General features: G+C 45.6%; 1 protein-coding gene across 3 annotated transcripts in view; it reads right to left on the minus strand.

The window, feature by feature from the left end:
• The window catches only part of APPL2 (adaptor protein, phosphotyrosine interacting with PH domain and leucine zipper 2), a 40,504-nt gene that overhangs the window by 19,827 nt on the left and 3,178 nt on the right, over window positions 1–17,499 (minus strand). The window contains exons 2-6 of one of the 3 annotated variants that reach the window (XM_054719436.1): window positions 13,382–13,484; window positions 12,630–12,728; window positions 4,448–4,507; window positions 3,852–3,923; window positions 24–111 (exon numbers count right to left, since the gene is read on the minus strand). In XM_054719436.1, the coding sequence (XP_054575411.1) occupies window positions 24–111; window positions 3,852–3,923; window positions 4,448–4,507; window positions 12,630–12,653 (244 nt within the window). In that variant the 5' untranslated portion in view covers window positions 12,654–12,728; window positions 13,382–13,484. Of the gene's footprint in view, window positions 1–23; window positions 112–3,851; window positions 3,924–4,447; window positions 4,508–11,205; window positions 11,247–12,629; window positions 12,729–13,381; window positions 13,485–17,499 lie in introns of those variants that run through there. The other 2 variants (XM_008144728.3, XM_054719437.1) reach the window with 2 other exon arrangements.

Below are 17,499 nucleotides of genomic sequence, written 5' to 3' on the forward strand. Positions count from 1 at the left end.
GGCACTGAATTCAGTTACTTTACCTGTGAGATCCTTTTCCCGAAATTGTACAATGGGTAGAACCATTGTGTCTGCCAACTGCTTAGCCAGCTCCGTATGGAGAACGTTGAGCTAAAAGAAAGAGAAATCTATTGAAGAAAATTAGATCCACTATTTTATTGAAACTGTCTTATTTCACCAAGGAATCGCAATGAACACTTCCGAGTGGTTAGAGAGCTCAGTTACACTTCTTTGGCAAAAAAATACCCTCTTACTAGCAGTAAATGATGTTGGCCTAGAGGTATTAAACACTAAAGTGAGGTTCTAACTGACCGGTAAAGTTTGCTAAAGGAGTCTGAGCCATAGTTATCGTTTGCTTACTGTGCAAACCCTGGTTCGGTGTTCTCTGGCTAAGCCACACCCCCTGGGGAGCAGGAGCGCTTTGATGTGCTTGCAGTGAACACAGCTCACTGGGTGGAGTGCTCAGCACAAGTCACCACCTCGCCAGGCCACTGTGAGCTCTCTCCCTCGCAGAGGGCTGCAGTCACACTTGAAAGGCAGGCCTGCTGGGAGCCTTCTAACCCTGAAATCGCAGCCAGCTGCGGGCCTGGGCCTGGGAATACGCTCCGGCAAAGAAAGCTCCCTACTGAAACAGCTCAGCCGGACTCCAGGCCTCCGCTCTTTAGAAAAAAACCTTTCTAAGAATGAGACGACTGTATCCACATGTGACCCTCCACACCAGATAGTTCTAACAGCTCCTGATTCTTTCTCCCCTTCTGTCTCAAGGCCTTGCTGAAGCCCGTCGCTGTCAGTGGTCAGGGAGAAATGAAAATGAACCCCATCAGCACCACCATTTGGAGCATTTTCTGCAGGGCAGCTTTCCGTGCTTTATGCCATCTAGTTCTCAGTCTCACCTGCTCTGTGAGTTAGGTATTGTTTATTATCCCTGTTTTACAGACAGCAAGTAAGTGGCATGACTGGGATTTTAATCCCAGGCTATTAGGATCCAAACGCCATATTCTTCCCATTCCACTGTCTGAGGTACAGAGTTACTTTTTTCATGCTCACAAAGCTGCAAAAAACGTCACATGTTTTGCCAGCCAGACATTAGCAATTAGAAACAAACACAGTGGAAGGGATTCCTCCCTGGGCCCCAGACTTCCAGAGATCACTGAGGGTGTCCCAGGATTCCTGCTGGGTGAATAGGGGGGATCACCCAGCAATCACTTTTTGGAGTAAACATGTGGCAGTTTCTGTCAGTAACATACGAGTCCCCTTCTACATAGAGGTCTCCCCAGCACTCTGGTCCTTCAGGGCTATTCCTGCAGAGGCTGCTTTGATAAACTTAGGTCGGCCATTTGCCAGGCAAGGAGCTACAGGCCGAGCTGGTAATGTTCTCCCCATCTGTCAATCAAGCCAAGGCGTGGCAGCTTTGTCCAGCTGGAAATACACAGACAGTCACGCCTCTAAATTAGCCATCAGGATAGAATGTGTTAATGATTTTTCCTGAATAACTTCAATAAGAAATGGACTGTTTTTTACTAAGTTAACTGAATGAAAGTCAACAAGTGCACCTACTATGTGCCTGTCTCTGGGCTCAACATCTGATACACATCATTTCATTTAATCTTTGTAACACCGTAATTAAGTGGGCTTTCCCACAGATGAAGGAACCAAAACCCAGGGAGATAAGTGGCATTCCAATGGTTATGCACTTCAGGAACGGCAAATTTCCTAGCGACTCACTTTCTTCCTACTTTCTTCTTAAGGTTCAAAGGGTGCGTGTTGCCCACTTTTTGCCTTGGGGCGTTGGAGAGGTATGGGACAACCATTTCTCAACACAGTGCCTTCAGTGAGGAGAGTGGACAGAGTGGGGACGACCTCTTGGCACTTAAGCAGCGTCACAGAGAAAACGGGGCCCATCATCCTCCCTGCATGGCTGCTGTGAGGACAAAGCTGGCCCGTGAATAAAAAACACGCAGAGCAGAGGGCCTGACACCCACTCAGCAATGGAATCCATAAAGACGACGACTTCCTGTCTCAGATGCACTCCAAGGAAGTGACTAAGAAACCTTGCTGTTGGGGACATCACCAACGCCAAAAATCTCTGCATGCCACTACACGGAGATCTGCTTCCAGGACATGCTATTAAATGTAAGCCGCACAAACTACGTTTATTTGGAGTTTTTTTTAACTTCAGAGTCAAATTACTTGTCTTGAAAAATTTTCAACCTGGTATAGGCCCAGGTAGAAAAATAACCTCCAAAGCGACTCCCCTCCCCGCTGAGCTAACTGCTTGCACTTGCATCTCTGAAAACTCCTAAAGGTGCTGAACTTCCAGGACACCATGATGCCTGCCATTAGATAGCACACTCCCAGGCCTCCATCCTTTGAGGGTGATTCACTCTCCGCTGAAATCATCATCATTTCTGCCCATGGAAATATGGTTGCGAGTAAATATCTTTATCTGGAAATCTTAGTTCTGACAACTACCCCCATGTCCTTAGCCACTCTCTTCCAGTCAAGAAAACATGGCTTCAGTGGGTGTAGTTTTTGCTTCTTTCCCTGGATTATTTATTCACTGTTAATTAACAAACATTCTTCTCCTCACTTTCCAAAAAAATTTACTTTTTGCTCCTCTCTAATTGTATTATCCATCCATTTTAACGCACATTTTAAAGAAAGTCACAGTAGTGTGATAGAAGATGAAGCTAAAAAAGAACTGGTCAACTTGTTCTCTGGTGCATCCTCAGTGCCCAGAACAGCACCTGCCAAACAGCAGGTGGTCAATCACGGTTGTCGAATGAACAATGACTTGGACTGATTTGCTGAATGAATGAAAATGCTATCAATACAATTTTACATGAATGTTAGTTTCTCGTTTTATAATCTAAAGATAGTGCTACTTCATATTAATGATTCAACAGTTCAGTGGCATCTGCATATTCTCTTTTTTTGCTTATTCTTTATAACGATTTTCTAAGACAAGTTTGCAAACTCTTTGAAAGATGAAACAGTTTAAATTTACCTAATTTTGCGGAGGATTCTGCCCAGTACTAGTAGCATCTGAGCTTTTTTTTTTTCAATTAGCATTTATGCACTTTTCCTACAATAATACCTGTTTCCACAAACCTTCCAAGAGGATTAAGTTGTATGAAACCCTTTGCAGTGAGTGGAGTCGTGCTCCCCCAAAAGAAATGTCCACCCCGAACATGTGAATATTTGAGAAAATGGTCTTTGCAGATGCAACAAAGGGTCCTGAAATGAGATCATCCTGGGTTATCCAGATGGGCCCTAAATCCAATGACAGGTGTCCTTATGAGAAGAGAGGACACAGAAAAGAGAAAAAACATGGGGTGAGGTGGAGTCTGGGAAGGCCATGTGAAGGCAGGGTGAGGTGGGAGTGATGCTGCCACAAGCCAAGGACACCTGGAACCACCAGAAGCCAGAAGAGGAAGGACGGATCCTCCCCTAGAGCCTTCGGAGGGAGCACGGCCCTCCAACACCTTGATTTCACACTTCTGGCTTCCAGAACTGTGAGAAAATAAATTTCTATTGTTTTAAGCCACCTACATGTAATTTATTACAGCAGTCCTGAGAGGCTAATGCTCCCTCCTTAGGAAACTAACTTCTTGGAAATCTTTCTTTTGGCCTATTGCTCATGTATATCAAAGCCCTTCCCCTCAAACTGGAAACATAGGATAGTATACAATCACTTTTATGAAACAAACCTTGGAATATCAACAAGTTGAGATAACATCTCAGATATTTACGCAGATATCTAAAGATGGAAAGTGGACCAAAGTAAAAGCTGAAAGAAAATTCAAAAATGAATAAAACAATTTTTTTTTTTTGCCATGTTGCTAACTTACCTCATCCACCACTTTGGAAAAGTAGTGAAGTGTAGAAATTACTTCTTCATCGCCTTTGCCAAGAGCAAAATTCTAAGACCGAAGAATAAGAGAGCCAGGTGTTATGGAATGCTTGGGAATTCAGCACCACAGCATCACCCCACCAACATACCCTCCACACCAACTTCCTTTCTTCTCCCAAGAGCAGGCCATGCCAGAGCGTCTAGCACACAACTGCCCCTCCCAAACTATTCCTTCATTGGCCATCACCCTCTGTTCAGACATCATGGTATCTGTGCATTTATTTCCTGGAATTGTTAGTGTCAATTCACTTGTAGTCCCTCAGGTACCATGAACCCTCCCTCAAGGGCAGCTGATGACTCCTGTAGGCTACTGAGAAGGCATCATACAGACTCTAAGATAATCACCAGTGACAACTTATCAGGGGAAAGGAAAAGGCAAGAAAAAATGGAAATGGATTATGGGAAAAAAAGAGAGGGAAAGGGCGCAGAAGGATGGAAGGTATCTTAAAAAAGCCTTTGGAGAATTTCTTCTAAAGAACTCCAGGTAAGAAAGTCCTGAGCACAGCATCACATGCCATATAAGTATCAAGGTACCTGTTTCTCATATGCCAGTAGCTGCTTAGAAAGCTGTTGAGTGGCCAGGCACATTTCATTCTGCGGAGAAGAGAAAAGCAAGTAAGACTTGTCCAATGTGTGTACAGTCACTGAAAAATGGCACCTCAGAGAATTCCTTTAAAATATGTGTGTAAAATAATTATTTTGCTCAGAAATTATTTGTAAAATAGAAGGTTAAAGCTTGTGCCCCGCCCTCAACCATTTACAAATTATTGCTCCTGGTTATTGAGTCAATAAACAAATGTAAGGAACAATTATAACAGGGTCAACAAAGACATGGTCCCTGTGCTCCCACAGGGCTTACTGGGAAATCAGACATCAAAAAAATAGAAGCATAATGCGAACGGCAAAGGGAATACTGGATGCGTTAGGGCAGTGGTCGGCAAACTCATTAGTCAACAGAGCCAAATATCAACAGCACAACGATTGAAATTTCTTTTGAGAGCCAAATTTTTTTAAACTTAAACTATATAGGTAGGTACATTGTTATTAACTTAATTAGGGTACTCCTAAGCTGGCCTTTGCTAAAAACTCGAGGGGCCAAAGAGCCGCATGTGGCTCGCGAGCCGCAGTTTGCCGACCACTGCGTTAGGGGTTCTGACAGGAAGACCCGGAGGGTCTGTAAGGAAGAGATGTTTTAAGCAGACCCTGAAGAAAGACTGGGAGTGAGCCATGGGGACAGCTTTCCAGGAGGGACTCTCCTGTGGGAAAAGCGCACAGCCTGTTGGAAGAGCTACAAAGGGGAGAGGAGGGGAGTAAGGGGTGCAGGGCGTGGAGGCAGGACAAGGCTGGCAGGGCAGGCAGAGCCAGGGCACGCAGGACGCGGTGGCCCAGATTTAGACTTCCTTCTAAGTGCAATGGGGATTTCAGCAGCACCAGGACATGGTCCGATCCTACCAAACAGAGCGCTGGGTCCGTAATGATGGATGGTAACACAGAAGCACAGCTGCAAAGCCCGGGGAGGCCCATTCTGTGCCAGTTTTCACTGTCCATTTCCCTCTTCTCTTACTCATCCCTCTAATCTCTGGCTGCACAGCAGTTTTCTATAACTATCCCACCACTAATGCATCCAGCCTAGAAAACGTGTCTTATGTTTCCCAAGCTCAGTTAAAGCTTCTCTTTGGATTCACGGCTTATTCCTGACAGAAGGGCAGAGCCACCAGGTCCGACCTGGAGCGATGGAGGTGGGGAGAGGCGTGGCTGGCCAGCCTCGGCGCTGGTTCTCCTGAGCTGGCTGTTCCATCAGGGGTAAGGCCTCGGTTCTGCAGAGACTTTTCTATTTTTCACAGTCCTCCTTTGCAAGACCCAGCAGAGCCGAATCCTCCTTTCTGGGACCCTCTTTACAGCCACCTGGCTAACCCTTTCCCTGACTTCCTTCAGCTGCTCCAAGGAACAGGCATTAATGGACCCTGAAATGTGGCCCTCTCCCCTTCCCCCCAAAATAAAGCCAAGCAAATATAACGGAAGTTCCTGGCTTTGGCATCATACTGGGGTGCTACCCCTTTCAAAACCAGCCAGAGCTGGCAGCCAGGAGGAAGGCGAGTGACCGGTCCACACGCACTGTGTCAGCATCCAGACAGGGATGTGCAGCAGGTCCCAGCACACAGCAGGCACTCGGCAAATGTTTGGTGAATGAATGAACAAGTGTAGAAGATTCATCTGAATTCTAAGTTTGAAACAATACCAGGAAATCACGGTGTCAGGGAGGAAAATACTTCCTAATCCTACAAGGAAACGTCACAAATGACTGGACAAGGATGAAGCAACAGCCAGAAGGCAGCCCACCTTCAGCAGTGTTGTTTTGAAGGTCAGAGTGCATGGGAACAAGGGTCTTAGCTCAGCCACTGGGCTAATTCTCAGCTACGTCAGAGGCTCTCTTACTCCTCTGAGTTAGTAGCAATGGGTTTAATGTGGATTTGTTCAGGCTACCTTGGCATCTGCCTAGGGCAGTACCATGCAGACTACATTTCATAGACCCACAGAATCACCCTAACAGCAGCAGCTAACATTTACAGGGCAATTAATTCATGCCAGATGCAAACCTGAGCGCATTCCAGGCCTCAGCTCATAAGGCAGGTTCTAATTATGAACTCAGTTTTACAGATGAAGAAACAGGCACAGAGAGGTTAAGCCACTTGTCCAAGGTCACACAGCCAGTCAGCAGCTGGGCTGGGATGTGAATCCAAGTCTGGCTGATGCTTACACAGTACTCTCTGAGATCCCAAGCCCTGCTAAGAGACAGGAGAGAAGATCTCTGCTTTAGACTAGAGTTGACAAACTCTTCCTGTAAAGGGACAGAGAGTGAGTATTTTTGGCTTGTGCGATATATGGTCTCTGTCACAACTGCTCAACTCTGCCGTTGTAGCATGAAAGCAGCCAAAACGACCCATAAATGAACAAGTATAACTTCATTCCAAAAAAACTCTACCAGTATTTACCAAAATAAAAAATAGTAATAAGAAATAGGACAGGGTATTGCTGATCCTGCTTTGGACAGTCAATGTCTCAGAAGGCCCACCTCTCTGCCCCCGCTCCCTCAGGAGGCTCTCCTTTGAGCTACAACACCTCAGCTTCAAGAACCATTTTCTATTCTTCTAACTCTCTTTTTATTTTTTTGGCGAAGTCTAAAATATTACTGCCTCATATCTGTATCCTTTAGCGACTGGCCAGCAGAGATGATGCCACCCTCCCTGCCTTCAAAACAAGCAAGGGCCACAGGCTGCTTGAATTCTCCTCTTCATTAGAGCTTTCTGGTAAGCGCTGCAAACGTAATGGAACAACTGGCCAGGCAGCTGCCAGCATCAGACTGCACCCAGGCTACAGGAGAGCACGTGTGTGCTGCTCACACAACCCGCCGCAGCGTAGGCAAGCGGGGCATCACACATACAACAGCTGCTCTCCACCCCCACTGGGTCCAGGGGACTCTGCCACGTCTCCCCTAGACACCCCGTATGAAAAAGCTGTATATTTTCAGGTGTGTGACTTCAGGCAGCAAGACTCTGTTCTACCAGCACAATTTCACTGGGAACAAGCCAGAAGCACCAAGTGGTCCGTCACGCATCCTGAAAAGAAACGATCCTTGCCTGCACAGAGCACCTTACAAGACCAGCTGTAACCTGACTCACCGTAATGTTCTGTAGACAAAGGTTTATGAAATGTTTACCATCATCAGCTAATTAATCCACACCCTGTCAGGTAAGCCCGCACAATTATCTCTGCAGCAAGACTTGCAAAACGAGCTTGAGTCAAGAGTAAATATTGGTAATCATGATAATAAAGATAGCTGCGAACATTTACTGAGTTCTTCCTAGCACATGGCATGGCTGTTAAATGTTTTTCATGTATTATCACATTTAATTCTTAGAATGCATCTATGAGGTAGAGAGTGACTACCAGAAAGGACAGCTTTCTAAAATCACACAACTTGTAACTGGCAAAGGCTTAAGTCAGACCTGGCAGACTCAAAACCCATAGCCCAAGTTCTTTAACACCATGCTATTCGAACCCAAACCCCACACAACAGCTGGTTAGTACCCAGCGGGCAGGCCCAGCGGGGCCTGTGATAGGAACACCGATCCCACACTGTTCTAGCTGTAGTCCAGAAAAAGAGGTGCCTCTTGGGTTCCGAATGGGTTTCTGAGAGTAAGATTCTTTCGATGCTCTGGGACAGCCATCTGGTTACCACCGATGCTACTTGATGCCTCCTAAGAATCCTTGAAAAAGGTGACCCGGTGAAGGGTTTACTGACAGGGTCTCCTATGTTAAACAGAACCTCCCAAGGCTGTCGCCAAGGCAGGAAGACCAGCGATTAGCAAACCCGAAAGGAAAACCGAGCTTTTGGCAAAGGAGTGTTTACCTTACGGTGGCAGAGTGCTTCCCAACTGCGAATGCCACCGAAGGCCCCCAAGCCGCTGCGGCCGCGCCCTCCATGCGGAGTGTGACGGAGAGGACGGGAGCTGGGGCAGAGGAAACCCACTAGAGTCAGCCACATGGAGGCATCTGCTTTGACTATTCCAACTATGTGGCCAGAAACGCTGCCCACAGCCAAGGGGCTGACAGTCCCATGTTCCAGTGCTCACTCCAGCGCTGGGGTCAGGGCTCACTAGCTCAGGAGACCTCGGGGTGGGAGGCCCATGGGAGGAGTGAGGAATGCAGCAGGAACGGAGGTAGAAAGCTGATGTGGGGCAGGCCTTGATTCTGGAGGCAACAGGGAAGCCATGAGGGAGTTGGGCCAGAGGATGACACGATCGGACATGAGCAGAAGAGAAATCATGAGTGGCAGTGGCAGAAGGAAAACACTGAAGGGGACCATGGCAATGAGGGTCAGGAGACCACATGGAGAAGTCAAGTGAGAGATACAAACGGTCTGAGCCCGAACCAGAAAGAGGAGAAGGTGGCAGAGATCTGCGGGGTATTCCTGGGGCAAAAACAGCAGCTCCAAGTGGGGAAGGAGGTGGGAGTCAAAGAACACGGGGCTCTAGTCTGGATGATGGATGGATGATAGCGCCCTTAGCGAAGGACCGGAGGAGGGGACATTCTGAATTCAGTCCTTCATTCAACACCTGTATGTCGAACACTCAGGAGGGCAAGGCGTGGTGCTGGGCATGGGAGACAGAGAGAATCTGCTCCCTGGGAGCTCCGCAGAAGGACAAGGAAACCCCACATGCTGTCGGGTAAGCGCTCTGACCAACAAGCCCACAGGCACCTGGGCCCACAGGTGCATTCTGGCCAGGAAGGGAGAAAAGCCAGAAAGGAAAGGTGTCAGGCACATCTGGGACTTGAGGTCAGTCTTAAAAGCCAGGAAGACCATTTGGCAGGGGAGGGGGAGGGGGGGCTGCCTGGCAGCAGGAAGGGCATAGCAAAGAAGAGCCAAAGACGAGGCTGATGCTCAGTTCATGAACCTCCGCTGCGCCGTCCCGGGGAGCCACAGAGGCATCTGAAGCCGGGGAGGGAAGGGAGGTCTGGATGCGATAAACGTACTGCAGGGTGGTGGAGGGATGAAGGGGACACCTCCCTGAAGACAGGGAGACCATCCAGGAGAATGCTGCGATAGCCCAGGTGAGAATATGCATCCATTCAGACACTACGGAGGTTTTTCACCTACTTAGCCAATAGCTGGAAACAGCAGATCTTTCTAAGTAACCTGTCTCTGCTTTGTTAATGCCTGAGAAATGCGTACAGCTCCCTTCATCCGAAAAACCTGTAACGGAGCACTCCATTCCCACCATGTGCACAGGCACATCTGACAGTGAAAAGATCCGATGTGACTCCAGGACTGCTATAAGATGCTGAAGACAGCTTACACTATGACTTCATTCTAGCACTTAAGCCAAATAAAATTTAAAATGTCCCCCAAACCAGCCACAATCAGCAAACCCGCTCACATAACTTTTCCTCTAGTTTGCCTTGCCCTTCCTCTTCCTAAAACAGCTACGAAGGGCATTTGCTGTATCAGAATACAGCAATTTACTACGTGGTCCGATTTGAAATACCTTTTATGAACATTTACCAGAAGCATAAACCTGGTTTTTAAAATATAATGAAAAACTACATCTTGCTAAGTACTTCTGTTTTTAAAAATAAAACTATATCAATCTAATTCAACAGATCTGGGTATAAAATATTTAAGGAACAAACCAAAAAAAAACATAACTTAGTGAAAAAATTTGAATGAAAACATTGAGAAATAATACTACATACATATAAATAAGCCCATCGAAGAGGAGTCAGGAAAGTTTTCTTTTTTTAAATTAAAAACAAAACAAAACACCTAAGTCTTTAAACCTGAGAAACCAATTACCCCGACCCAGCTGATGGGAATGCTTGGCGCTGTGGCTGATTCTGGAAGCACTAACCAGCTGTTCCCGCCAGCCTCTGCTGCAGGAAATGCCGAGGCAGGAGGAAGGGTTTCTGGCTGGGGGGAGAGCCCATGTGATGGTCATGTGGTGTGAATTAAAAGCCAGTTACAGCCTTTTGGAATGCAAAACCTACTTAACTTTGGCAAAACGTAGTTTTCTGGCTCAAAAGACAAAACGCGTAAGGGAGTGCTTGAACATCTCCCAGCAAATGACTCTGACAGATATGCAAAGGCAGGGCAGAGACTCCTGGGAGGGGCAGGGACACACACAGTCCCTTAAGTCCTGGTGTTCTTATACCTTAAACAGGAAAATCATTTCACGACAATATTTAAATTGCTGAACAGCAAACAAGTTCAGGTATAGCCCAGTGAAATTTTTTTTTCTATTTTCTTCAATTCTGAATAATTAGGAAAAAACACGCATACAATAGAGCTTAAAAAAATGACAAAGTATGTGCCCAGTTTCTGCATGTCATACCAAAGAAACAAGCAACATTACAAATCAACACAATTCGTTGGTCATAAGAATTAGTTCCAATTAGTAAGCTATAGTTGCATAATACATTTTAGCTTGCAAATTTATATCTCTGGCCTGACTTCTGGATGACTGACATCCCAGCCATCTCTCTTTCTCTCTCTCTCTCTCTCTCTCTCTCTCTCTCTCTCTCTCACACACACACACACACACACACACACACACACACGCGCTCCTCTTCCTGTGTTTTCCCAACTATCCACACTGATGTTCAATTCAAAACCTGGGCATTACTCTTGATTCATCCTTTACCCACCCGACCCCTTCACATCCCATCAATCTCTGATCGGCGTACCAAATACCTCTGAAATTCATCCACTTCTTTCTGTTTCTACTGCCACTAACCTAGTTCAGGCTAGCATTCCCATGCTTAGTATTAAGGGTTTGGGCTCTGACTTCAGGCTGACTTGCTCGGCCATGTATTAATGGGATGGACTTGGACAAGTTACTCATCATCAGAATCCTTAATCCTCTTGACCTATATAAAATGAGGGTAAGAATAATACCCACCTCACAGAGTTGTTGGGGAATTTAAATGAAATGATTCATGTAAGAGTATTCAATAAGCCTCAACTCTCACACTCATCCTCCTTTTAGGAGCCCAACACAATTCCGCTAGGTCCCCTTCTCTCCTAGCACTAACACTCTGAGGTAAGTGCTATCTCCCAGCCCAATTGTAAGCTCCTAATGGCAAGGACTGAGTCCACATATGACATGAATAAATGATTAATAAAACAATGATGATAATAATGAATGATTATATAGAATATTAAGAGCTATCTATATATATAAAGGCCAAGTGACTGGAATGACGGAATGACCGGTTGCTATGATGCGCACTGCAGTGGCCAACTGGCCTGATCAGGGCCCCGATTGGTCCCCCCAAACCCTACCATGGCCCCTCCCCACTGCCGGCCCGGCCCCGATAGGCCCCCATCGGGGCAGGCTGGCTAGACCCCACCCATGCACGAATTCATGCACCAGGCCTCTAGTATAATAATGACTATACACGAATATTAATATATATTGTTATTATGTACTGAATGTGGTATTTCTTTAGAGATCATCAATGAGGACAAGAAACACTAACATGTACAGCTTTAAATCAGCAAAAAAAAAAATCAATAATCAAAAGCATCAGTTGGCATAACATTTTGATGTGTAACATAATGAATTTTATTTTTAAGTAACTCTCAAGTCTTCTCTTGAAAAGTAACATACATGGGCACTTCTTGATCTTAAAAAGATTCACTTTTGCTACTCAGCAATTTATTTTCCATGGTTTTGCAAGCCAGAGATAGCTGTTCCTCAAAACAAAGAAGCCACCAATAGTTTCAGAACTGTGACTCAAGTCTTTTCAGAGGAAGCGCTTGAAAAAACATCTCTGCCCGGCCGCACTGACATCTCAGGCTGCCCATTTATGATACAGACAAAGGGCATGTTTCCTAACACTGAACCCACTCATCCACAGGTAGGCAGAGGAGACTCATGTTTCCCTTTGGGGCTGAATTTTTTAAAAAATTAAAAGAGTGATGTGGTCCCTTGCTACTAGTTACAGAGAAATCACCCTCTTTTTTTTTTTTTTTCCAGCAACGAAAACAGATTGTCCTCAGTGTTTGAAGGTGGACAGAAGTGAGAAAAACAATTCTGATTTTATTTCCAAAAATGTAAATGGTGTTTCACTTCAAATTTCTCAACCTCCTGAGAGGAGTTCCAGATGAGGGCAGAGGGCCCCTACGCGGCCTCCCGGGTGAGGGGCAGCGGGGTACCTGGGCTCCGTAGACGCGCTGCATGGCCTGCAGCAGCTGGTTGGTATAGTCCGTGAGGGTGCCAGCATCTTCTTCAAATACGCTCAGTAAAGAGCGAGTCTGCAAGGAATGAAGAAAAGAGAACAGCGTCATTTCTAAGTGGCAAAGCTACAGAGGAGGTGGAAAACACATACACAGAAATCGGGGGAGAAGGTGCCTCTTCTCTGGCTTTATTCCTGTAGGTACTCGTACAGGTTGGTTCCTGAAGCTTTAATTTAGGACTCCTTTGCTAATCCTTTAGACCACAGAACAGGGCCAAACAATACAATTTGAGTCCTGGGACCAGCAAAGGCAAGCCAGTTTTAAAAAGATTAAGACTCAGGGCTATTATCTGTCCTGCCTCGGCACCAGTAAGTCCATCCAATTAAAAAACAAAGAGTTAAAAGGGCGGCCTCTCCCTTCGAGCCGGTAAGTTGAACACCACGTCAGGCCTGTCTGTGCACCCCGGGCGTGGACACCAGCTCTGCATCACCCCGCAGCTGACCATCTGTCCGGGTTCTGCCGTCTCGGGCATCGTGCAAGAGTCTGTCACTCTTTCCCCTTCCAGTACTACGGTCAATTTCCACGTCTCTCGTCATACATCATCCCACCAATTTTCAAACTCATGGCCAGGAAATTTTGTGCACCCCGGGTCCACCAGCGGCAGGTCTGGGCACAAAACTCAAACAGCAACTTAACAAGAATTCTAGTTCAGTTTCTTCGGGAAGACTAACCTCTCCGTGTTCCGGGAGCAGGGGAGCAATGTCATTAGGGGAAAGGTATCTCCTATCTGACACACGCCGAGCAGCCAGGACCTCGTTATACACTGGATGGTGTCTGAAGGAGTACCAAGGCATCAGGTGAGAGACCGTATCTACTCAAGGGACTTCTGTTCATGTGCCCAGCAGAGGGGGATTTTAAAATACCACGTTAATAATCATGGGATCTCTATTTCAGAAAACAGACCTAGAACGGAGAGTAAGTTATGGAAATGCCTTTATGAGGTGATATCAAAGCACTTTACAAAGAACAACCCATTAAAGCTTATTATTTCCCTACAAGTAAATTCCAAGTCCTTCTTCCTTCTTCTAACCTATCTCTGGTAAGAGAGCAATGACTGTCCTCAAAGCACCTCAACAAACTGGAGCAGAAACCTGGGCACTAGGAGAGTTTGTTCCACAAACTCTGGTGCCCTTCACAGAGTACACGCTTAGCCTGGCTTTGCCCCAGGTAATCACTGAGGCTAAAAATACCTGCCCTGAGACCACTGTACTCTCTCAGGACCAATCCTTATCCACAGGACCAGAACGCAACGAACAAGGAAAATGTAAGACCGGTTTTAAAAAAGTTCTCAATGAGATCAAAATATCACAGGGTGCAGACAGTGTGTGATTCGTCTGTTAAAACAGAGTTCTTCAAACTTTTTACAATTAAAATCCACAAGACACATTTTACCAAAGAATATCATTAGTATGCATACACACAGACTTTTTTCCTATTCCATCCTGTTCTGTTCCACTTGTAAATAAAAATCTCGGTTGTGACCTACTGGATCTAACCATCCATTAATGGATGTCAACCAGCAGATAAAAAACATTGGTTTAGGATTCTTCATTCCATTTCTTTAAAGTATCCTTTTTATTTAGGGGGAAATAGTTACAAGCCATTCTCAGAACCTACACTGGATGGTCTATCACTCTCTATGCATTCATTTACACATGCAGCTCTGCCTTCATCCAGTATCTGGTGAAACTCTGTGCTGGGAACTGAGCCTCAAAGGTGGTGAGAACCAACTCTGCATTCTCCAGGAGCTTAGTCTGCTGGTGCCCCTCAAAGGATCTGGGATCTCCTTGGGACCCTAGCCGTCCTGGATCCAAATTTGCAGAGTGAGTGAGATAATGAGTGTACATAAAGCACCTACCAGTGCCTGACACACAGTGACAGCAAATGATACTGATGATACAGAAGACAATGAATTTTCATTGCTTATTAATTTCTGGACACTAAAGGCTTTACATGTATGATTTCATTTGAACACTACGGCAACACTGTTATCTAGGCAGCTATCCATAAACGCCATCTAATAGCAGAGGACCTTTTCCGGTGCCAGTGCTGTAGGAGCCCACCAATGTTATGATTCTGGTATCTTCCTTTGCTATAACTAATGCGTCCAGAACAGGGAGGAAAGAGAGGGATGCAACTGTATTGGGGATATGTACATTTTTTACTACAACTTATATCCATTTAGTTGAGTCCTATGAATTGTTTTCAATACTTTTAGGAATAAAATAGAATGGAAAATGAGAAGTCAGATGAAAAGAGAGGACTTCTGTAAATATCCTTCACGAAGAGAATAGAAAGAAAACTAGCTGCATGCACCTGACCAGAGCCAGGGCCCAGGAGGAGCCTGCCACGGAGGGAAAGGAACATGAGATTAAAAATGGCGGCAGAGAAAGTGGATGCTGCACGGGCATGCTCCCGGGAACAAACTGGTATTACAACTAAAATACAGAAAACTTCCTGAAGAATCAACGGAAGACTCGCCGGAGAGAACCCTGACCCCTGAGGAGCGAAAGTGGAGACTGCACAGAGACTGTACACTTAGAAATTGTTTTTCTTGAAATATTAACGTTTATTGCATGTAATATTATTGTATTTAAAATAGTTTTTCTTGAAAAATAAAAAATAAAAATAGGGAAAGAAAAAAAAAAGATAGAAAACTAAAACTACCATTTCCTCTGTACCTATGCGTCAGACACTGTGCAGAGCACTAAATATTCGTTACTTCACTTAATACTTCCAACAACTGAAACGAAGTAGATGAGAACCAAACCCACTTTACAGATAATGAAATTGAAGCTCATCACGGTTAGGAAACTTGCTCAACCTCCCAGGGCTGGGATGTAAACCCCGTGTGGCTGGCCCCACCGGCCAGGCTTCCTCCGCCGTGGGAGGCTGCCTCCGCCCCCAGCAGGTTCTATCCATGGGCATGCCCTTGGGCCCGCGTCTCACCGTCCTGCCTGCAGGCAGGATACAGGCCGTCTGGCTGGCTTCTCTTTGGTCGGCTGCTGTCACGCTCTCACCTATGATAACTGCCAAGAACCGTATCACAAGCGTTGTTGTTTTTCTTTCTTTGCCCATATTTACCATGACATCCATTAAAACTGACAGGAAAGTTCCAATCTTCCCTTTGTATTAACTAGGCCATGATCTCCCCTGGAAAAAAAAAATATATCCCCAGCTATCTCAGACACTGTTTGGATACTGGGCAACATAGTAAAAAGTTAAGCAAATTCCTTGGCAAGCAGAATAGGGAAAACAGACAGATGGCGGATTTAAACTGGCCCCATCCAGCACCCTGGCTCACCTGCCTCTCTCTCCTTTGCTGGACCACTCCCTTCAGCATCAAGCTCTCAGGACAATGAGGTTCTGACCAACATTAACTAACCTTAGGAGCAGAGCCTCACGTCTGTTGACCATAGAGACAGAGTTTTGGTCAGACTAGAGGTAACATCTAGGCCTCAGTTATGTTTCAGCTCCGGGCCCAGAAAAGAAGCAAAACTAGACAAAGCAACACCATGGCTGACATTAGGACCAGATACAAGACTAGTGACCCCCTACCCTACTGCCAACCAATCAGAGACCATGACCCTGGACAAAACCCACCTGGAAAGTTGATGAATATTTTATTGAGATCCTCCCATGAGACTTCTCCTAAAATTCCCCCTTTTGGAAAAGACATAAAAACCCTTAAGGCAAAGGACCAGTGCCATGCCTTCCCCACCCGCCTCCTTTCCTCGGCATGTATCTTTGCTTCCCTTCTCCTAAGCTCTAAGGGCCCTGCTTTTGCCTCTGTGACTTGTTTCCCAAGTCCACACAGCCCAGCTGGCTCACTGCTGCTGCCTCCGTGGCTTTCTTTCTAAAAGCTTAGTCAACTTCTTGTGCTAGAGTTCTTGACCCTGAACTCTTCCTTTGCAGAACTCAAGAACTGAGGTCTAACACCACCACTAACAATATCATTTACCAGCTCCACTTCTGCTTAAACCTGGCTGTGGAACAACAGCTACGTTCTGAGGCATAAGGAAGGAATGAGAGCAACCACCAGGCAAAGGGACACCAGTTGTTCAAAAATTCTACAAAAATATCAGGAAGATATTGGTGCACATCACTTCTAAAGACACTAACAGCAATCATTTATGGAGTTATTACTCTGACAGGCAAGCATGAAGACACTTTGCATATGCTATTTATTCTTCAGAAGAGTTCCATTAAGTACCTATTTTTATTCTAACTTTAGAGATGTCAAAACACAAGTTAAGAGAGGTTGAGTAACTTGCCTAAGGGCAACAGTGGCAGAATCCGGATCTGAAGTCCATTCTTTTTCTACTACCCTATACTCTCAAGAGGATGCCTGGCCAGAAACACAAAACCTAACACCCTCCGGACACGGCCTCAGCTCCACATCATCCCTCTATCTTACAGGAACTGGGTGTTACCTAATAAAATAATCCTAGACTTTTTTTTTTTTTTAACTAAAGAATAGCCATATAATTATATAATGGCATAACTTTAATAGCTCTGATTAGAAAATATATATACTTAAATTACATATGCAAGTATTTTATCAGGTGAAAACAAAGTTCTCACACCTAACATTTGGCAGAGGGAGAGAACCGTCTCCGTAGAACCGAGTCTACGGAAAGGAAAAATGTCTGTGAACAAAGAGAAGGGTGGGAGAGGGGGGGAACCCCTCCACCATGAAGACATAACCACCACGCTGTGCTCTGAGGCATCCTGCTTGACTAAAGGCGGGCCTGGTTTGGTTAGAGAGGCCTAGTCCCAGCTGGACTAC

Source organism: Eptesicus fuscus, chromosome 7, assembly GCF_027574615.1.
Source record: "Eptesicus fuscus isolate TK198812 chromosome 7, DD_ASM_mEF_20220401, whole genome shotgun sequence".
Taxonomy (NCBI): Eukaryota; Metazoa; Chordata; class Mammalia; order Chiroptera; family Vespertilionidae; genus Eptesicus; species Eptesicus fuscus.